At 36.9% G+C, this 24,498-nt stretch overlaps 1 protein-coding gene across 2 annotated transcripts in view; it reads right to left on the reverse strand.

The window, feature by feature from the left end:
• LOC127660873 (RAC-gamma serine/threonine-protein kinase) overlaps positions 1-24,498 on the reverse strand; it is a 165,283-nt gene that overhangs the window by 135,050 nt on the left and 5,735 nt on the right. For both annotated transcript variants that reach the window (XM_052151328.1, XM_052151327.1), the window contains exon 2: positions 18,567-18,856. In XM_052151328.1, the coding sequence (XP_052007288.1) occupies positions 18,567-18,612 (46 nt within the window). In that variant the 5' untranslated portion in view covers positions 18,613-18,856. The remainder of the gene's footprint in view (positions 1-18,566; positions 18,857-24,498) is intronic.

Here is a 24,498-nt window from a genome sequence, read left to right on the forward strand (position 1 = left end):
TATTTGATTAAACAAAATTTGATCATAAGATTTAATAAAAAAATGTAACATGGAATTCAGAAAAATTTAAACAGATAAAAGGCATAATTTTTTATCTATAAAACATTGTCAATCATTTTCTGTAATATTGTTTTTAATTTGTTGCCCGAGAATCGAGTTAGGATCAATACCGAGGAAACAGGGCTGGTATCGTACCGAAGCCAAACTTTTGGTATTGCAGAAACCCTTATATGAGCACTAGGGATGTAATGGTTTCATGGTTTCACAATATACCTCGGTTTTAAAACAGATGGTTATTATACTGTTGAAATCTTCTCATTGGGTATTGCATGAAGACGAAGACAGATTTTTTCAGAATCTTACTAAAATCCTAATCAGTTTAATTAAGATACAATCTGCGACATTTACACCTATATAATCCTATAAAATCCTATAAACTTCGCTAGATAAAATAAATCTTTAAATTGCACCTTCCTCGTGTTGCATTTGACTGTCACTCAGTTTTAAAAGTGACATGCAGGTGTAGCAATGCTGCGCATCACGAGCACAGAAGTCCAGCACGAGCAGAGCTCAGCATGAGTGCAGCATGAGTGCAGCATGAGTGCAGCATGAGTGCAACATACAGACATGTCCGAGCCTGAACCTTTATTTCCGCCGCCACAAAATTTGAAGTCCACTGTCTGGGATTACTTGGCTATGTAAAAGACCAATTTTTCCATTTATTTTTTTTCATACTCGTTCAAACAAGAAGTGTCAGTCTGAAGTGTTTAATTGTTTTTCTGTGAGAATATGTTTGACGGATGTCTTTGAACAACGCAATGCATCTTGATTTTAGCATCTCTCGCCATGAGGGTTGCATTTTTAAGATTTTGTACAAAGTTAAAAAATGCATTCCAAGTAAGGATGTAACAATTTCACAGTATATTGTGATTTTAAAAACAAATGGATGCCATACCATTGACATTTTCTCATTCATGGTATTATAGGAATATAAACTAAGGATTTTTTCAGAATTTGTCTATATAACAGCAACAAATAACTGTAAATGAATAATCATTTTTTATTTAAATAAATAATATATAAAGTATGAGTAAAATTTTTAAGGAAACAACTTTTCCAATTAAAGCTTTCTTTTTCAGGTATTGTTTAGAATCAAAGTAAAGTAGAAAAGCTAATTATTACTGTTAACCTGGACAGTAATCATTAATAGTAAATATCATTTCATACCATGAAAATCTCATAGTGTTCCACACCTAGCATAATCATGAGACATTCAGTTTCGGTCCATCCAGCTGTTTTTGAACACAAAAAATGTGCCCTGTGTGAACGGTCCCTTAAATCAGCTAGTCTTTTTTTGTTGTTGTTGTTGTTATTGTTGTTTTTATTGCATTTTCACCACTTTTTATTTAAAGGAGAGTACAGAGATGACAGGAAAATATGTGGAGTAAAAGGGAATCACACAAACAAAGAAATGTTGTGAGGCGGATTTGAACTTGCGTTACCTGCATGAGCACCACAGCTCACCGTGCACCATTTAGGCCACAACCCCTTTGAAGATTCTTTTGGCAAATCAAAACAAAACCCATTATTGAAAACTCATCTAAAGCTCAATAAGGGCCATTTCCATCCATTTTCAAGAGCACAAACCTCATAGACATGCATAGCATCAACCCAGAGGCCAATGACACCGACTTCAGCCTGTAGTGCAGCGGGTGTCAGCAATTTCTTGCTCTCAGTGAGATCCTTCATGCTTCAATATCAAACAGTCCACTGGTGTCTAGCTCACGCTGACAGAAATGACCTGCCCCTGAGGTGCTGTCATTCCAAATGTCCCAAAGAGGTTCCAATTTCTGAGAAGCCAGAGGCTAACAGAGCCTACTCGCAGTCCTTGCACATGTTTACCCTGATTCCTGCATTAACAACATTAGATCCAGACATTAGACTTAAAAAAACATACATAAAAACATACATAAATGTAGAGGTTTGACATTTATAAATAACTGGAAACTATATTTTTAAATTTTCTGATGAAACGTCTAATGATGATTTTCTCTGCAAAGCTCTACACCAAAATAGGGAGCTCTGGGTGGTTGCCAGGGTGTTGCTTTGCGATTGCTACTGCATTACAAGGGTGTTCTGTATGGTTGCTGATTGTTTACTGATAAAGTAAAACAAAGTGCACATCCAAGTCTCTATCATATTCTGGTCCCTAAACATGGTATGACCTTTATAAAATTAAAGGTTCCTCTTTTAATGTTATAGTTCTTTCACACATTTGTCTGAACCAGAGCTTGATTCCTCACTCCTCCTCCTGCCCCTGCTGGCCTCTATTCACATCTTATTATTTAGGTCTGAACTGCAGTATGATTGAGTCATCAACACAAGTACTAGCAGCAGCTGCTGACCATTGTAACTGGGAAACAAGTCAGGAGATGATGTCAATTTCAATGTGTAATTGAAGCATTTGTCTCTTTAGATTACATGCACAGAATGGCATTTGTATATATCTGCTGCGACATACACTGAAAGTGTAAAATGGGCCCACTGATGCGTTGTGAGACATGTGAAGAATGTGAGCTGCTCTTTGAAGGCGACTTATTTGGAGACAAGCAGGTATTAGAAATGCATTATATAATAATAATAATTGAGATCGGGAGCATGCAAAGACACAAAATATCTGTCAACAACAACATTTCACTTCCGCCATTTAGGATGATTGCATTCATTTCAACAGCAAACTGTACTGGAGTTCAGATGACCCCTACCCCAGACCACTTTTTTTAAGGGGACTCAGATGTGGTGCGCAGTTGCACAACAGCATTCATGCCAACCATACTAACCAAACCTTGAAGTCAAACTAACCCTGGGTGTGCACAAAAAGTGCTTGTTTGAAAGCACCCCAAATCTATAGGATTTTTTTTTTTTTGGTAGTTTTCTCATCTGCCAGGCAAAAAAAATAAAAACATTCTGACACCTTAGGAGAGTAATAGCTCACTTCTCTTAAACTAGCCGTGTGATTTATGGTATCATTCATAACCATAACACAAAGAGCGTGGGAGTTGTGTCAAAACGTAATACTTAGGTTTAGAAGTTTCATAAAACCCTTTTAGCAAGCACCACAAAAAAAGAAAGTTTACTACTTTCAAAGCAGGATTATCTAAAAATATGAGAAACATTAATAAGAGAATGCCATTCATATTTGTTGAATTTATGCATAAACATCAAACTGTATACAAACACAAACATAATCTTTCTAAAGATGGGGGATGGAAGATCCCTCCCATACTTGTGTTTATAGAGCTTCAAGCCATACCAAAACAAAACTTAATCCAGCTGATTTCCATTATTACACAACAATGCTTGAAATAAAAATTAGCTGGAGACACAATCTAGTAACAAGCTTCATCTCAATCCACAAAACATTTTTGGAATATAGATGTGCTGTTGAAATTCTAAAGGACTGTTCTGTGATTGGTCCGGATTGCGGTTGCCTAAACATACATATATTCCACAGACACACTGAATTCACAGAGGCCTGCACACGTTCATACGCCCCATCCATCACTGCCTCATCACTAAAACATGCAAGATGCAAGACAGCCGGATAGATCACTGTGGGGCTTGGAAAAACGTTACCAAATACAGTGCACAGAGTATACAATTTTATCTCCCCTCTCCTTCTCTCTCTGCATTAGAGGGATGATATCAGGAGGACCTTTAGTATAGCTCTTTCGTACACAGTTCCTGCCTTAAACCTCAGTCTAACTTTCCCCAAAAAGAATAACAAAATGCTGTGTGCCTAGTGATGGGAATCATAAGGAATTTAATGATTTTTATTCCAATTCCAATTCAACAATGAAAACATTAACAATTCTTAATACTTTTGAGGAAGCACCAATTAATTGTTCCAAACTACAGTATATTATACCATTGACAATCAGGATTTTTCCTTTATATTCATCTTGCTTCATAAGCACTAAATATTATGAGTTTCATGTCAAATGCGGACGTGCACAGGGCCATTTAAGCCTGGTTTTGTGCACAACTGTATCTCTTGAGCGAACAGGTGCGCACGCGTCACATGCTCAAGTAAATTGTCTTCCCTCGATAACGTGGCGCAGACCACAAAACTTAAGCGACCAATTTGAATTCTACTAAGACTTTTCTATTTTTAAGCACTATAGAGCAACTCAACCAATTCAAATGGCTAGACATCCCCATCAATCTGAATAGCACTGATGAGGGATAGCGCAAACACTGTGTCATAAACCGTCATCTATTACAAGACTTCAAAGTAAACTATAACAGAATTTTTCATTACAACTGTGGCAGTTGTAGTTATAAAAGTAAAGTTTTTAAATGCATCCAGGCTTTTTTTTGTTTTTTCATCACAAATAAACAGTTTATTTCATCAGAAAGATTAACTACTTAACCACATGAGGAGCCATCCATGGTCTTACCTGTGATTACGGCATTGCACATGCCAAGCTTAAACAATTGAAGAACTAAGGTAAACGTAAGTACAATGTAGATTAAAATTCTTGAGTTTAACATTTTTTTACAAAGTCAGGTGTAATATACAATATATTTCCTGTTCTAATTATGTTTGATATTAGGAAACAAGCTTGCATGGTTTGCCTTCAGATATTCCTAGAATCAAAATGATTCTTAAATCATTAAGAGGCAGATGAAAGGAAATCAATATATGTAATGGAGTAGGAAACAAACATTTTCACACAGTTCCAAATCAGTAAAGTGGTCTACTCATGAGCACAGTCAGAAAATTATAACTAGCCCTATAGAAATAAGGTGTTTAAATTTGATAACCAGAGCACCTTAAGGCTAAAAAAAGAAAAATTATTACAACATTACAAAAATCTTGAGTCAGATTTGATTAAATGTAGTGGCAAAAGAAATGGCATGTTAATTAATTAACCACTGAATTCAGTGAGTGATTTAAACCATTAACTGTCTATGACTCCATTGTGAATCGTTTTGATTAATTCATTAAAAAGAATCAGCTCATAATTCATTTATTTGTGACAATGAGTGTGTTTACATACACGATCTTACACCGATTATACTTACTATGCCAACAAGGTGTCTAGTCATAAATGGTTTAAAAAAAATTGCTCAAAATATTTTGATCGATCAACACAACCCATTTCGCAGATTAGACACCTACACTGGAGTTCTTACTGGCTGATCCAAAATCACTGGGTAAAAACATAGATTTTCCAATGTTTTGCAATCTTCGTTTGAACAATATAGATTCTTAAAACCCAAGATCGATCTTACTCCATGCAGAAAACCTCTACAATGAGAGTAAATCAATTGCATATGCAACCAAATTTAATGCTATGTGACTAAAAATGTGTGTAAATAGTAGAGATGCACCGATTGCAATTTTCTTGGCCAATTCCGATTTCCGATTTTTTGCAAGTGTGACCTGCCGATACCGATTTTTTCAGATTCCGATTTTCTTTCTAAGAACTATTATTGACCGTATATACAAACAAAATCTACCTTTCTTCAATGCAAAATATTATTTTCATAATAAAAGTAATTATTAATCATTACAATTTCCCCCAAACTGCACTAAGTTACAGGATCTTCTCTCAATTAAACAACTTTCAAAATAAAGTGCTCTGTGACTGGAAAGAGGTAGAAATAACAATTAACTGCAAATGAGTTGCTTTATATAACAGATGTCATTTTCCACTATTTTAATAAATGGACCTTTTTCTCTTTTTTACTCGTCTAACAAAACAATTTCAATTACAAGCCTATGAACAAAAATGAAGTGTCCAATACACTCAACATTGACATTAAGCTTAGGATAGATGTCCAAATATCAGTTGTAAAACTGATTGCTGCTTCGGGATCGGCTTGTAACCATACCTGTCAACACTCCCGTTTTTCCCGGGAGTCTCCCGTATTTCACACCCATCTCCCGCCCCCCTCAAGTTTTGTTATTTCTCCCGGGAAACTCGCGTAATTTGTATTGCCCAAACCACATTATATGAATAATCCAAGGTTGACCAGTTGCAAGATCTTGTATGAAACGCATCCTACTCACACAATCGACACATCGTACAAATGTAAAAACATTTGTGACCTCAACCTGGCAACCAAAACCCAGTTGCGCTGTTGATATCTGCACAGGCAGTAGACGCGGGAAGTTGAATCAAGCATCGCTGGTAGATGGGAGGAGAAGACATAGGTGGTGCTCCAGCGAAAAAATTAATAAATAAATAAATAATAAATAAATAAATATTATATAAATATTATATATATATATATATATATATATATATATATATATATATATATATATATATATATATATATATATATATATATACACACACACACACACACACACACACACACACACACACACACACACACACACACACACACGTCAATTTAACAATAGCTGGACGGAAGAATTTAATTTCCTATCCCGAAGCCATATCGACAATGCCCACGCCTTTTGCAATGTGTGTCACACTGATTTTAATATCAGACACAGTGGGAAATATTACGTTACTCAGCACATTAAATCACAACGGCACAATTTGTATAGTATTTAGCCTGCCTCTGCCATCCAGCACCCCCCTTCCCCTCTCCCGGATTTGTGTACCCAAATGTTGACAGGTATGCTTGTAACAGACTGTGTGTGTGACATGACACAAGATTAAACAACTCGGGCAACACGACTGGTCTTTTAGCTACTCATACCAAGGAAAGATAGGAGAGACTGCTGACTTGTGGCTGGCTCTGAGCTCTGGCTCGCTTTAGCCGCTTTCCCTCTTTTAGCTTATTTTTTAAAATGGGCATTTTCAGCTGGGTGATGGTGTTATTAGTGTCTAATTAGGTTTGTTGATCCGAACATTATTGTGGTGGTTCCCCCATGGTTTACTTTAGCCTTACAATTATTACAAATTGCGAACTTTATGTATTCTTCACTCACAGTGAAGAACTTCCACACCAATGACATGTTTACATGCGGCTGTGACATTATTGCCTGCGCCGCTGGTAACAAAATGGACCGGCTTGGAATCGGAAAGACGCTAGGCTGACCGGCCGGTAACCTGTCCGGGCCAAGCATGTGGAAAATCGGCTGATTCCGGTCCCTGGGCGGTCAATCGGTGCATCTCTAGTAAATAGCCATTGGCTGGTCAACTTTCAGATTTCACCCATTAGTGATTGAGAAGTAGCTTATAGTGGCAATAAGTTTAGCACAGGGTTCCTTTCACTGCTGTTGGAAGAAAAGATTTGGTTTGTCATTCTGTCATTTGGGACTCATTCTGTGTTTCCAAAGACAAGATTCACGCAATCAATTTGTCATTGAATAATGTATCTTTTAATACCCTTTCTCTTCTTTACAGTCAGTTGTTGATTAAAGCAACAAAAAAAGAAACAATTAATTTAAATCACATATAGCACAGATGGGCTAAAGACACCGCACCTCCTCATGTGTTTTGCTCATGTCTGTTTACATTTTTACGTCACAAGCAGAGAATAACCCAATGATTTCAAGTCTCATGTAAACTTGGTTATCTTGTGGTGTCCGATTTTTTTTGAATGGGCTTATTTTTGGTAGTTATCAGTGTATTGGTGTGCATGTAAACACACAGACTGTTCTTATTGTATGTTTGCTGTAAATTCAGTTGAGAAGTTTGGTGCAGTGTTCTGTCCAAATCAGCAAAAAATTGCAGACGTTTAAGAATTATTAGTGTAACTGACTGTCATGAAAATTGTTTGGTTCCAGTATTTACGATTGTTGATTCCCAACCCTATGAGTGCCTAATCCACTTCATCATTCTTTCCTTATTTGTTCTCCATCTGCTTTTCATAACCTCAATGTCTCTCTCTCTCTCTCTCTCTATTTAGTAAGATGACTAACTCTGCAGTCAGTCAGTCAGTCAGTTGGAGGTACGCAGTGACTCAGTCCACGACCCTTCAGCCTGCTGCTACAATACCGCCTGACCCCCAGAGCCATCAGCCCCTCTGCGAGCATGCCATCCTGTCCTTGTTCTTGAACACACACTTATACAAATCAACAGAAAAACAACTACACACACACAAAGCCATGTGACTGAGTCATGACTGAGGGGGCCACAGTATCTCTTTTCATACGTGATGATGCTAGTCTGAAAAACACACTGGCAGGAGAGCGGGGATGGCAGCTGTTAGTGTGTGAGAGAGACAGTGCAGGTGTGCCTCTGCCAAAGCACGCAGCAGCAGATATGTTTGGGTACAGGGAGGCTATTCCCTCACGGCTGAGGGAGGTGGGAGGACTTCAGATGAATGACTGTGTAAAGCTGACGTGAAATTAAAAAGCATTAGGATGATGCAGAGGAGCGGCTCATGATTCTCCACAGCTCTCTGACTCAATTTGGCACTTGTTTAAAACAAAGTTGAAGTGAGATACTCCATCAAAATGTACCTTCTCAACTATCCATTTTAAAGATGAATTATTTATATAAACTGTGAAATGATCCTACGTCAAACAGGATTTTTAAAGGGTCCATATCCTACACTTTTGAAGAATTTGTTATAATGCAATTTTCTTGAATTAAAAAAAAAGCTTTACATGGTCATTTTCTGCTCTCCCTCTGAACTTTAATACTTCTCCAAGTAAATGGCTTCTGTTATGATTGGTTTCTACATTTTGACGTAGTTTATTGGGGTGGGCAATGTTGCTTAATTATTGACTATGTGTTGATATGTAAAAGTGGACAGTAATACTGTATGTTTATATGGTTTTGATGTCAATACTAGGGATGCAACGATCCGATACCTGGATAGGTATCAGCTCCGATACTGCAGCATTTAGACAGATCAGGTATCACAAATGGCTGTGTTTAATAAGTAAATATATAAAACGCACGCACAACTCCAGCGCGTTATTGAATGGCGCTGCTCTGTTTACATACACACACACACACACACACACACACACACACACACTTGCGGCTATTTTTAGCCTTCGCGTGGTGCACAATATTTGCTTCGTGAGTGCTACTCACGAACAACATATCGGATGTAGATGCTCAATAGTTCAGATCACTTATAATATGCATTTAGAATGGCACCGGAGGTGCATTTTACCAGAATTTGAATAAGAAGCAAATTAAACCTCTGTGAACTTGCCTACAAACAGACACACTTACAGAACTTCCTGGAGAGTTCAGAATGTCAAAATAAAAGTAGGAGGGTTTAAAAGTTAAAGGTGCAGGATTGAGATATATTACTATTACAATATATTATTATTAGTTTACAAATTATAATAATATTTAAGTTGAATGAGTTCCAAAAAAATAACTGTGTGAATGAAAAGTGAGCTGATATCTCACAACAAAATTTAACAAAAAAGAGATCTGAATCCTTTAAAGTCCAGATACAAGTTGAAAAAAAAAAAAGAAAAAACAACTTCTTGTCTACTGATGACTTATACAGGAATTACTGTTCATTACTGTTCTGGAATTACTGATGACTTATACTGGAATTACTGTCCAAGCTACATTATCCAGTATAGTAGTTAATAATAAAGTGTTCCTTAATAAGCTATACATTTATATTGAAATAATGTGTAGTTAAAGGTATGCATTTCTTTACATATTAAAGAGTACACCCAATTAGTTCGTCACAATAATGTAAAGATATTCTACACTGATTATGCAAAAAACAACACTGCCACAACAATACCATAACGTTTTTGAAGATTGCACCAGATGCAACACATAATTTGTCTGTCCACACTGAAAGAAAAAATGCAACGGAACAATATCATAACCAAATAGAACATATTTGGTGTTTAATTAAATTACATTTTGGATAACATTTTCAGACTTCACTGTGGACATGGGCCATGTAGAAGAAACCAAAATGACTGATAAAATGTACAGTTGCTTATCAATTGTCATAGTCACAGCTGGGACACCATAAATGATATAGGTGGACTGACGAGGGAGCTTTTCGTTATGAACGTTGGAGTCTACATAGTGCAAGAAACACTTATTTTAAAAGAGCAAGGAAATCCTGTTTTCCATGTCCCTTTGATGCTTGCAATCCTAACGTTACATTATGTTGGCTTGTCATGTAACGGTCCCTTATGCCACATTTAAAAGCCGTTCGCACAGTGGACAAGAAGAAGCATGCCACGTCGTGCCGTGGGTAGGACAAGCCACAAGTACTGCACACAGGATGCGTCCATGCCAAGCAGGTGGCAGTCCAAAACTGTGAATCTAGTCACCGTATACAGATAAAGGTTACAAAGCTTTTTGCACTTCGTTAAGAATAAAAAAGTGGCTTAATGAGTTTGCAGGTTAGATATGGCAACCTTTTTTATGTAAATTCTCTATAGCCTTGAATTAGATTAATTCAAGCTGTCAAACCACAAAAAGACATACTTGTTAATGAAAATACATTGTGTAGGCTATAACAAAGATAAATATAGTACGACTGGGTATTGATACGGATTTCCCTATTCGATTTGGATTCATAAGCTCTCGATTCGATATTGATTCATATGGGTATATTTTAGTTATAATGTCCCTTTTGCTTACATTTGAAAGAAATTATCTCCCAGCTAATGCTGTTAATTATACAGAGGTCCTTCTAACTAGGCACATTAAGAAAAAAAAATATTTTACTAATAAACTTTTATTTATTTTTTAATAATTTTATTGTATTGCAAATATAATATTTTGTTACATCTTCATTGATTAATTGCATAAATGTACAATTTACAAGTATTTACATTGATTTGTTGAACACATACTAATAACCGGTACGGTTTCTTTAAGAATTCCGGGATTTCTGTAAAGAGTGAGAGACTTGAATGGCTTAATCTCATTCGTGTTATGCATGATTAGAATTCAATCTTAATGTTATTTAAAATTAATGTTTGTTGTTTGTCATCAAGAACTGAATGTAGAGAACAGAAAGGGTTTTAAAACAGACATTATTCAAAGACAAATTGGTTGCATGGATCTCGTCTTTGGACACACATTACACGGAACAACTTTTACGCTCAACATACAGTGAAAGGATCTCGCTGCTGAATACTCCACCACTATACTACACAATTACTGGTTAGTGAAATCTATACATTTACCAGCCAGTTGCCAAATACATACATTTTTAGTCAGATAGCACAAAATCTTGTTGAAATTGTGAGTGATTACCTCTCATTGTGTAGAGGGTTGCGTGCGCATTGAGTAAAAGATCGATCTTGGGATTTAAGAATTGATATCAAGATAGTTCAAATAAAATTTGTATACACCCCTAATATATAGACAATGCATCTTCTATCCATGGCTTAAGTAAATAATAATAAATGTCCCTTAATAACAATTTGAGTTGAATTTAAATGGAAAACTATGTGAGTGGCACTCCATGGCACGGAAGAATTTTGAGCAGCCTCCGGAGTCATAGGTCTTTTTCCTGTTGATTTCTTCACTCAAACTAGATCAGTTAACATGAATACATTGCTGTGCAGTGTTGCCGAGCTGGTGTAAATTTAAGTACGATCGTTCATGTAGAGACATTTTCCAAGACAAAGGTCTATAAAATACAATAACGGACGGTAACTGGTGCATACTGGTGGGCCACAGCGTGTTAGCATTAATATTAGCGTCATGAATGCAGAATGTAAACATGACAAGTTACACATAATCTACTGCATATATATTACTTAAATCATCATCGAGTGGGTAAAGCAGCTTCTTTAACATCTTACGTGTAGTGTTGTCAAAAGTACTAGTACTTCAGTACCAAGTCGGTACTAAAATAAAAAAGATGTAAAGATACCAGTGATTCTACAGTACCGGTAGTACAGAGCACATTATGACTGACACATGGTTGCTTTAAAATGCTCACACACATATTTGAGCATGTGCTCTGTTACTCCTTTTTCACTGAAATGCACAACTAACCAAATTAAAATCGTGATATGGCCTAGTGTGATTCTTAAACTGCAAAATGCAGCAATCTTATTATGTATGAACTGCATGAGCTTTAAATGAATGTGTGAAGCAGACCGGTCATGCACTGGAAACTCCACAGACTGTGAGAATCATTCACATTGAATGAGAGATGAAAGAGTAGAGCACTAATCCACTCTGAAGTGTTATTTTTATATAATTTATATAATTAAATCACAGCATTTGCACTTTAATGATCACACTGAGCCATGCAGCGAACTGTTTATCCGGAGAGGTTAAACTTCCGTCAAAAATTTGTTAAAATAAAAGCACGATTTTTTGATTAGACACTATTTTGATAATGAAATTCAATTAAACTTTAAAACATGAAATTCTGGAGAAAACAATTATAATAATTTAAATAAGGAAAAAATGAGGCTAGGGCCCTGCTGAACAAGCGTTATAAATACTTGAAGGAAACATCCAGATCTTTTAATTTATTATTTACATTGAAATGTAACTTAAAATATGCTAAATGAGTTCAATAGCACTTTATCATATTAGCACATTCACATCGAAATAGGTATCGGTACCGACTACTGAAATTTTGCCGTGACAACACTACTTACGTGTATTCTATTCATATAAAAAAGCATGTAATCATAGATAACACATTTTATTAGCATCTCATATTTAAATGCTCCTCTAATCATTTCCCCCAGCGGTGTGGGCAGTTTTCAAATGTTCACAAACAGTATAATGTTGCTCAGCTGTTTTGACCTTCTTTCTAGCTCTGAGAGAACAAAATAGGGTCCTCTACACCCTGATCAGATGCGATTCTGTGTGCCGTTCACACGTGAAGCATTCTTCGTGTTCATAAACATAAGAATTTGCACTTTTACACTCATCCTTTTTAAAATGCCAACAGAAAAATAATTAAGCTTAATAAAGATTATCTAGATTTTTGAAGAAATATATATATATAAACTAGTCAACAATCAATAGTTGGATCGCTAGTCAACTTGTCAAACTTCGTGGCCATCCCTAATCCATATGCTAGTATGTTCACTAGTTGTGAGTGTATTTGTGAGTGAAAGAGTCAGTGAGTGCATCATTGATCATGTAAGCAAGTGAGAGTGAGAGCAGCTTCATTCATGTGGCTGTATCCTTTCCTCAGAACAGAGTGTTCCAGCGGTCCTGCAGGAGAGTGCAGAGTAACCATGTGACTCCTCTGCGCTGCGCTGCTCTTCGACTATGGAGCCTGACAGCTAACCTCAACATCACAGCTACACACAAATGCAGTACTAACAATTATGCAGACATTCAAAGTACTCTCATAAACAAGTCTGTTCGCAATCAGCACTAATTTAATGCGGACCAGAGAAAACAAATCTGTCAAATTAAAGCTGAATATTTTCAATGGAACTTTTTTCAATGTTACATTTACGTTCTCCTACCCCAGCTTAATATGGACAGACAACTATAAATAAGCCATTTGGAGGGTGATAACCCCAAGAAGTGTAAACATTGAGCTTTGTAGCGCTCTGTGTTTTGCTTAACCAGCCTGACACATTGGCTAAACCAATGGCAAAAGTTAGGGACAGTACTATGTGTTTGTCTAAACAATGGAAGACAGGGGGAGTGTTCAGAAAACTGATTTGATTTAGATTTTTTTAAATTGCATTTGGTGACACTAATGGCGCTAAAAGTGCACACGTTTCTTTAAAGACTCTAAAATAAACCTTCATGATTTTTAGATCTATGATAACGTATTTTGAAAGGGGACTAAATGAATGTGGCTGATGCATTAAAAGCTGCAGTCAGTGATTTGATGAATGTTTAGACAATAAGAATTGACAAAGAGGTCTGAGAGGGGAAAGAGTTGGAATAGAGGATCTCCGCTGTCTTAAGCTGGCCCTTTTCTTTGTGACCCATTCATTACTGAGGTAAACAGGAAATTATGTCATGCTTTTTGTTATGCTCTCCTTGTGACACACTCAGTCCTTTCTTCAAAAAACAAAAAAACACAGCTCGGATGCACCGGCCAGGCCTAGCTGAGGAGAGGGGGTGGGGGACAAAAACTTGTACTGCGACACTGGTGTTCTACACTCCACCAGAAGGCAGCTAGAGAAAAAACAGAAGATTAGAGCGAACTAGAGAAGAGATGATGAGACCGAGAGAGACAACAACAAAATTTTAAAGTACAAGCAGACAGAGAGACAGGGAGAGAAAGTAAAAGCTATAATGGAAACCGAAATAGTGGAGACAAAATGGAAAAAAAGAGAGGAGGAGAAGAGGGTTGCCTGGCAGGCAGCCAATGCAAACAGAATGAAGCCAATTTCCCAGCCCAGAGCTACACCAAACCCCTCCGTAACAAATACAAACATTCAAAATAACAAACTTCTCCACCCTCAAACCCTGCCCTGAATTCACAAACTGGCGGGAATTTCAAAACGGACTCAACAGGGCTTCTGCACACATGCGCTTGAAAGCACAAAATTGGCCTTAAGTGGTTTTGTTTATGTTTGGAAACTATGTAGAATTGTTTATTTGGCAGGGTTCTAACACTTTCTAACCAATGAATTCCCATGACTATTCCATGAGATTTCAGCTTGTTTATAATTACTGGATAAGGAATTTTTAAGTCATTTTAGAGATTACTGAAGTGGATTTTAATTGTAGGTCAGGAAAAATCATTTGAATTATTAGATGATTACTTATTAGTGTACAAATTTCTCCATTAAAACTGTCGGCAGACCGCTGTTACTACACAGGCTAGCAGGCAATTTTTTTTACTTTTCATGCAATCCAACATTTTAAGGCAAAGTAATATTAGAAAATAAAATGGTTTTTTTTTTGTTTTTTCTCATTAATCTTGAAAGACTTTTACTAATTTCCATGACCTTTTCATTCCCGGGAATCTCAATTAAAAATTCCTTGATATTGATATAATTCTAAGTTCTTCATGACCATGGGAACCCTGAATTAAAAGGAAGAAATCAAATAGAACTAATCAGGAGAACAGAATAAGTGTGGCTTAAACGAGTCTTGACTTCTGAAAATATAGTTGCAGTGGTATACCATATTTGTGGGGAAAATAGGAAAAAAGTCACATATCACATCCACCATTAAAGGTGCAATATGTAATACATTTACTGTACTAAAGCATCAAATTCTAATAATATGTTATCAGAGTTTTAGGAAACATGCTATGTTGAAATACTGGCTTCTTGAAAACAATGCTACAGCCAGTATATTCTACTTTGAAATGTCCGTTCCAGCCGGAATTTCTGTTTGTGTTTTGGCCTGTGTGATCCCGCCCACTGCCCATTTCCCACAAGTATTAAGACACCCCGGGTTACCAGATTTGACACAATTTAGCAGGCAAAAACAGAATGCTGCAGCCATGGAAGCCAGCGATACATCTAGCTAACATTGACAGAGTTTTAAAAAATACACATGAGCTAGTTTATCATTTGCAAACAATAAAAACATTGCAAACGTATACATTAGCTGATCACTTGCCATTGTCAGTTTGCTCGTTCCTGTTGCATGTTCGCAACCAGGCAACTCGCGTGAGCTTAGAGTCTGGGGAGGGGGTGGGGTAGACAACTCTCTCCAATATTTTGAATTTGGACTGCAGTACCCATTTTAAATGCTTGATGTTACATATTGCTCCTTTAAGCTCCATTAACTGGGTTTCTTGTCAATCCACTTATTTTTGTGAGCATTCAGGAATATCGCATAAAACTGCTGGATGAAAACACCAAGATGTGAATAAAATATAAAAAAAATAAAAATACCTTGCCTGAGGTGGATAAATGTTTTATTAGATAAGAAGAAATGCACATATACTATGATGGAAACACATTCACAGAATAAACTCCTATTGGATTTATTAGGTAAACAAGAAGCGCATAAAAAAAGGCATGTGACCAAATAACTTGTTCATAACTGGTCTAACCAGCCGACCAATCATTGCATCTGAAATGTTGCTCTGGCCATCCTGAAATAACGGTGTTCTTATAATCAATAGCCTGTAAAGCATTTCCAAATAAGTTGAATACAAACTTGAACTATGCTGAAGAGCAGGTTTATTGACACTTTATTTCAAGGTATGTTGAAAAATATATTATAAATATACTCATGGCAAAGACATAAGGAATGAGGAACGTACACACATAGTGCTCCCAGAACTGTGTGATGTGATGTCACTCCAAGACATGGAGACAAAGTTCTTCTCGAATGTTTTGTCTGTGCGCTCTAAACCGCAATATTTTATTAATAAAAGAGTCACAGTGGCTACAATTTCTCTGGAAGTGATGATTTTGTTCTTTTGAACACATGGGATAGAAACACAGCTTTACACGCATTGTTTTTGTGATATTATGGTTTTACGCATACATTTTATTCGCAACTTGGATGGAAACATAGCTATTTACCCTTCACTTTGCAGGTTGTATTTTCCCCATAAAAAAATTATTTGAGCTGCTAAAGTGACAGAGCCAGTTGGTACCTAGGCAAATCTCAATCAACTCAGGTGTGTCAGACATGGTCCAATGGCTATTCATCCAATCAGGGGGGCACAGCATTTGGCCCAGGGAAGTATCAACACCCAATGAAACTCTACATGCACACAAATGAATGAAAACACTTGTATAGATATTTGCACAGGTCTGCAAGTAAATCTGCTTATAGTACTTTGGTGCATATAAGTATAGAATACATACTGCTAAAGAAACAGGCATTAAGACAGCGATGATGAGTCAGAAAAAGACAAGAAAGCATAAAGGGAAGGAGATTCAAAAACAAATATAACCAATGAGAAATATCCAAAGTAGTCACCATTTTAGGTAACCTAGACTATTCCCAATATATATGGATCCAAGTCTGACAAACACAGTGGCTTTCCACATGAATGTGAGTGAGTGAGTGAGTGAGTGAGTGAGTGAGTGAGTGAGTGAGTGAGTGAGTGAGTGAGTGAGTGAGTGAGTGAGTGAGTGAGTGTTTTTCTACACAACAGTCCTTGTAGTCTATACTTCCAAATGGAATATGAAAAAAGGCTAAAATATAAAAGAAATCAAGCTTTATTACCAAAACAACTCGCTTGCCAGACATACTGATGAAAATCAATAGAACATTACCATACTTTACTTAAACAGATCATTCTATAAAAGAATGATTGAGTGCATCCGTGCACGCAGAAAACCCCATCAAACGTAGCAGCCCGACATGTTAGAGCAGCGCAGTGAGGAATGATGGATGCCAGTCTGAATGCATTTCCTACACAGACAGACACATTTAAAGGGATAGTTCACCAAAAAAACAAAATTATCACAACTCTTGTCATTATTTATTCACGTTCATGCTATTCCAAACCTGCATGATTTTCTTGCTTAAGTAGAACGCAAAAGGAGACTGTTACACCATGTCCTAACCAGACGCGATGTGATGCCGCGACTCATGATAAAAGGTATCTTTTCCATGTTAATCAGAGTTTTTGTCCTAACCAGCCATGACACACAACGAGTGACAGCGACAGGGCTTTCTATTTTTGAAATGGTTTCTATATCTGCGACATAGCGCCAAGCAGAGCAGTCAAAAAATAGATCTAAAATTATAATTTTTACAGTACATTATAGCCTACATCTCACTAGCAAGTTCAGAACAACTAGGTTTTGGCCGAGGTTTTCAAACACCTACTGAATGTTGTGCTTGAGGTCTCGTTCTCTTCTGTTGGAGCTCTCACACACACACACACACACACACACACACACACACACACACACACACACACACACACACACACACGGTTGTAGAATGGCAGAGGTGAGACATACTGGCTCATAACTTTCTCTCTGCTTCCCTGTCACGTGGAGATCAGCGAAATAACAACAGGAGTACCGCGTGAACATAAACAATAGTAACAGACTGAATATGGATGCGATTTATAATGTAACTTTGCCCTGCGTATGTGTGAGATTGTGTATTTATCCCCTCTGGGCTTGCCGTAGAAAGCATTATGGAGCTAATGTAAGAAAAGGAGTTGCGTTCAATAAACAGATTGTTCCGTCTATGCTTGCTCTGTTTTCAACATTTTACTGTCAATTATCCTCATATTAGTGGAGGAATATCACGGTGCCGTGTCGCGGCTGGTGTGGACAGACAGTACTTGTCACTGGAATCTTATCATGTCGCGTCTGGTTAGGACAAGGTGTTAGCCTAAGTCTCCATTCACATGCATTGCTTTTTTCATTCATCTCCTTTTGCATTCCACAAAAGATAATTTACTGGTTTCATACTTCATTTTCATTTTTGGGTGAACCATTCCCTTAAACATGCACATATGTTTTCTAAAACACTCCCACACAAAGTGTGCATCTTAACAAAACACACGCGTAAAGAGGCACACCCCACAATGTGTGCATCTTTACAAACACACGTGTAAAGAGGCACACCCACATGCCGGCTCCCACAGACACAGACTCAAGCCATGCCGTGGCACGCTACAGCAGTATGGCCCACCCATGATAGCGCAAGCCATCCCTGGAGAAACAGACGCAGAAACACAACCACGCACTTCACGACCTGCTTAATTTAACGAGACACATAGATAGACAAGCAACTTACCCCTCTTCTGCACCCAGCCTTCTTTAACGATGGTGACATCGCTCATGTTGGCTCAGTCACACTGCACTCGCTGCTAGTACGCACCAGCTCCTGAAGGAGTGGGGGGGGGGGGTCAGCTCTCCCAGCCTCAGAGTCTCTCTCCCTCCCTCACTGCTCTCTCGCTCTGTTGTTTTGCTCGTTGGCTGCCTCACGGTATAGCAGATTTTTCCTCCTTCCGTTGATTTTCTCTCTCCGTGGTGCTGTCTCTCTCTTCCTCTCTAGATCTTCCCACTCCTCGACAGTGACTCAGCCTGGAAGAAACATAAAAAAAAGGAATGTGTGGTTTTTCACTCTTTTCTTCCTCTTAACTCCCCCTTCGTTCTTACACAATCTGACAGACAGTCATTGTAAAAGCAGACATACAAGCCCCCTGCCGCCTCTCTGATTTCCCTGTCTGAGAATGTTATTCTCTCTTATTCTCACTCTCAACATGCACAAGGGTTTAACACTTACAAGCAACGCAGTTGCTTAAAACAAAGTCTGGGAGGCAAATGACTGTGAGAGTAAATAAGCAAACATGAAGTCCCGAGATAGATGTAGTTTCTTTTGAAGGAGAGCATTGGGCTGTATGAAAGTGTCTTTGTCTTTTTAATTTATCAAATTGGACGGCTCATCAAACAGATAGCTACTGCAGGCCTATATTTACAAAGCTGTTTAAAATATGGTGTCAGAATTTAGTCTACCAGCAAATGAAACATGTTTAAAGGAATATTTAACACAAAAATGAAAACGTTGTCATCATTTCTAAGTAATTTCTCATTTTGCAGGCTTGTTTTTCAAACTTGTCATGATCAATCATTTGACATGTGAGAACAAATGGCATTTGCCACAACATAGTCTCATGCAGGGCTCTAGACTGCTACTGAATTTTCTTGACGGTGCATATAAATTTGGATATAGGTCAGAGTTGGGACTACAGAGTTGGCAAACTCTTTCTGATTATTTACATTTACATTTATTCATTTGGCAGATGCTTTTATCCAATGATTATGTGCTGCAGTTTTCTGTTGCGCATGAGCAATGTCAATTGCAATTATTTTTGAAAAAGAGAGAAGTGATAAAAACTTAACTGGTCTCAATAAACCACTGAAACATCTTAAAAAATAACTGTTGTTTAAAATGTTACATACAGTATTAACTGGTTACCATTCATTTTCAAATGTGTACACTTCAACTATCCTCATTACTTACAACAGTTATTAGTACGCTATTCTTCGATATACCAATTGAGGCATTCTACACAATATTTCTTTCTCACTCCTGTAATCAGAAAAGCAATTAGGAAAAGAGCATTTATGTTAAAGGCTCCCTCTGACTGGAACAACGTGCTTTTTAATATACGTTCATTGACATAATTTCAAATAAAAACAAATGGTTTGTCTTCTTATTTTGAGATACATTGTACATATTTCAACTGAATTCATACCTATGTCCATATATAATACAATGTACTGCATATTCTCAAGCATATATATGTAAGTATATATATATATATATATATATACTTACATATATATGCTTGAGAATATGCAGTACATTGTATTATATATGGACATAGGTATGAATTCAGTATGAATACATATATACAAACACACACACACACACACACACACACACACACACAGGAATATGTATATTGTGCTGGGCAAGCAGATGTTCATGGCATCTCAGTGGTCATTTAGTATTTACTAATGTACTCATTTTCTGATACTTGTGTGTTGATTGTCTTATTTGTACTGTGTCAGTGAAATGTTGATTATTGTTTTGTTTTAATTTTATAGCCAAAACCTGGTGTTTCTTAAAAACTACAATAATAGAAACACAAAACTACCATTTATAATTAATAAATGGGCCCTGAAATATTATGAGGTCTTATATAGGAACGCTTTTCCAAACATATTCCAAATGGCTTTTCTAGTGAGAAAATACACCTCAACTATTCCATAAATGTGAAACATCAAATACAATGCAGGTAAAAATCTAACATTCTAACTATGATGCCATGGATATGTACAGTATAACATAGGTACATTAATATTTTATATGTTTCCATGGCTTCATAGTTAGAGTGAGACATTTCTTCTTTAGCTGTTGCTTCCGATCTGAAAGATGACTGGATTTAAGGAAATTGAGACAAAAAACAAACAGAATAATCAAACAGTTTCAAACAGAAATATGGTTGAGGAGATATTGGCCTCCATTACTTTGACTTGACAATGCTAAATTGAAAGGTAACATTATCACGGTCAAACTGTTTTGTTTTTGCAGTAGCAGCCATACGTGTTCAATCTATAGAATAAAATTTGTGCGTATAGAAAAGGGAAGCCAGCATGTTAGGAGCACAAACAGTGTACATGTCCAATAGTTAAACAGAGGAGCGGAGAAAGAGAAAAAGTCTTTACCTAAGCTGAACCAGAGAATGTTCAACATTTGACAACCATTCTCTGAGGGAAAAAAAGAAAATGTCCCTCAACACCACTCTCACCACTGATTGTGATGCACATTAAAGAGGTGCCTGAAAGAGTCCCATTTTACTCTACCCCTTTAGAGATAATTAACACATAATGTTTGTCCTAGATCTTTGGGTCACTGGATATGCAGCAGCCCCTAAAGATATTTAGACCATGCCAATGTCCTCAGTGTCATGAGAATAACCCAAATGAAATTCATACTTTAAGTCAAACATGTTGTGGGTCAGAAAAGAAATGTTGAGCATTCTTCTTTCATTTGGTAATAGTAGACAATCGAGCTCAGAATTAGAAATGAAAAAGAAGAACAGTTTAGTGATATGGAGCATGCTAAATCAAGGGCCTCTTTACAGATCAGAGTTAATGCTGTGCCAATTGAATTTAATCTGCTGTTAGTATGGTCAAGAGAGTGCATGGGTGATTCAAGGACCAAAGAGTGAAGTCCTTAATCATTTAACATAAGCAGGAAACTCTTCCTAATAATAATCATAATAATAGAATGCAACATTAGGGTTCCGGAAGAAAAGAGTCCCATAGATAAATAGATTTTTAACAATAACATATCAAATTCTTTATGACTGACCTACCATGAGCTCAGAAGTTGTTAAACAATTATACACAGTATGTTTCTGTAGAAGTGAACTTTAAGTCAAATTTCCTATAAAGAACTACAGTACTCATTATCCTTAAGCGAGCTCCACCTATCAAAGAAGTCACTATTACCAAGGAAACATATTTATTATACCACCCACTCACATGAAACATTGCGATTGACAATATTGAGTCAATTTCACTCAAACTATCCACCTTTTTCCAACGTCCCATGATGCTTACCGCGAAATGTGGGCATTACTTCTGTTGTCAAATTAACACAGCAGTTGTTGCGGTGTTCGTCCTTTCATTCTTTCATTGCGGTGAGAGCGGTCTCACCGCAATGATTTCATGAGAACATACATCAATCACTATATCAGTGTTTTCTGAACTTTACTGAATAAACGTAATAAAAAAAGTAATAAAGACAAAGAAAGCGTAAACAAATCCGGCGCACTGTTTCTCCCAGGTGCAGATGCTTTTTAATCTAAGCACAAATGCAACATTTTAAGCAAAATTATTGGTTGTTTTAGTGGAGTACTTTTGTTTGTTCAGCTACAGATGTGTGTACTTGTGCTTGTCACCCTGTATGTTCAAATCAGACCGACACACTCAGGAAGAGCCAGGAAGTTCTCATACTTGGGTATGTAATTGATTTTAAAATGTTTCCAATCGGATGGTTATTTCCTTTAAATCTACAGGTAAGTTTAAACCGGGTATGGGGACTGGTGAGAGGTAGTGCTTCATCTCGTCCGTGTTCCTTCGATGTTTTCATGTTTTAGTTTCAGTATTCCCCCCGTGGATGTTTCATTTGTTCCAGTGTTGTTTGTTTTCATTTTGATTAATAATAAATCCGCATTTAGATCCTCACTCCTCGTCTGCCTCTCCTACTTACGTAATAGAATCCATGGGGGGAAAACTGAAACTAAAACATGAAAACATCGAAGGTACACGGACTGGATGAACACGGCAGGATGAACAGGGCAAGACAGGCAACAGAGCAAACATCAGAACATGGGCAGAAGCACAATGACAAAGTGATGAGGGTCGGGAATCATGATAATTGGAATCAGTGACGGCGACACAAGAAACACGGGGCAAACAACCAGGGATCGTAACACTACTTCTGTATATGTTTTTGTGATCCAATCACAAAGCATTTTGCACCCAGTTTACTTTAGCACTTTCCATTTGTGATCGGATCATCCGAAACAAGCCTCATTACCAGCTGTAAACAGGGTCTAAAGTGACTGCAGCCAGAGCTAGGGAATGCTGTAGAGCAACTTCTGGCAGAAGTCCCACCCACATTCTTTTCCCCAGTAAGACTCCCAGGAAAAAAGTGGATAATTCCAATAAACTTATAATCAATTAATTACTTAGTCAATCTATATTGTACCTTACTTTTTATTCGATTACATAATTTGCAGTGCTTGATGGGATGAGTTGTTCATTGCCTCATTAAAATATTAAAGTACACTGTCTTGAATTTTGTCTTTTTCCCAATTTTCATAATTTTTTGCTTTAAGAATGCATGTATCCAGGCTCTGTGGGGGCTAATAAAGTTAATAATTAATCGACAATTAATAATTTCACTTAAGCTTATCGATTGATTAATTAATTTCAGGACTAAGGATGTTGCAATTACCCGATTTCACAATTAACCACGATTAAAATGTTGGTTTTAAACTATACGAGTTTGGAAGCTACGGATAAAAACAATTATGTTGTCTATTTTAAGAAAATTTACTGAAAATTAGTCTTTTGGGCTGGTCTGTGAGGCTGTTACTATGATAACAGAGTTCACGTGTTGATAGTCTAGGTAAGGCACGTGCAAAACACGAACTTTCAGCGCACGTGAAACTCTCACAATGAAAACATGGCGGAACAACGTGATCTCCCGGAGTTATATTCGCCTAATTAATGAGTAACAAAAGCTAATTAAATCAGCTATTTGGGAGCATTTTGAAAAATAACACAGGAGTTGTTGAAGATGGGTCTCCAGTATGAAAAACGTGCAGACGAAAAGTGTCAGCACATCTAATATGTTCCAGCACCTGAGGGATCTCCATCCAGAGATTCATGCCCAGATGAAGGTAATAATTTTACAAACACAGCAAATATTATATGTAGTGTACTACTTACTTTTTGGTAAAGTCAAACACTGAATTGAAACTGTAAATCCGAAGAGTTGTTTATTTTAAGTTTAAATACTTAAAACTGGGGGTTTCAGCTTTATATTGCGAATGTGATGCTTCCAAATAGTTGTTCCTTCTTGAATAAGATTTCAGTGAGCGTAAAAGTGCTGTGATTATCCGGCTGATTGTTAGATTGCTGAAGAAAGAAAGAAAGTTCTCCTAGCCTGACACCATTTTAGTTTAAACATATGGTTTAAGTTATAGTTGTTTTTGGTTGTTGGGTATTTATTTTTTATTTGTATTTATTGAAAGGGTTTACATACTTTTTTGTTGAAAAGATACAGTACGTTTTGCTTTCAGAGGGCCGATGGAGAAAATTGCACCTACTTAAATACAAGTACTTTACCTACTTGTTTTCAACTTAGACGTAGGAATATGTAAATGTTAACTGCATGGCCTAATGAATGCTGCAATAAAACTTAAGTTGTGATATGTTTGTGGAGGGTTTTATTGTTGCATAATAGGTCAATTTGCAGATAATCGTAAAAATTGTGAAATGGTGATTTTTTTTTATCAGAAAATAATCCTACCATCAAAAATGTACATTAACAAATGTAGATGTAAGTAATCATACTCAATAGACCTTTTTCTCACTCCAGGATTTGAAATGCTGAAGTAAATGTTTGCAGGGTAAACTTC

Source organism: Xyrauchen texanus, chromosome 20 (assembly GCF_025860055.1).
Source record: "Xyrauchen texanus isolate HMW12.3.18 chromosome 20, RBS_HiC_50CHRs, whole genome shotgun sequence".
In the NCBI taxonomy this organism is placed as follows: domain Eukaryota; kingdom Metazoa; phylum Chordata; class Actinopteri; order Cypriniformes; family Catostomidae; genus Xyrauchen; species Xyrauchen texanus.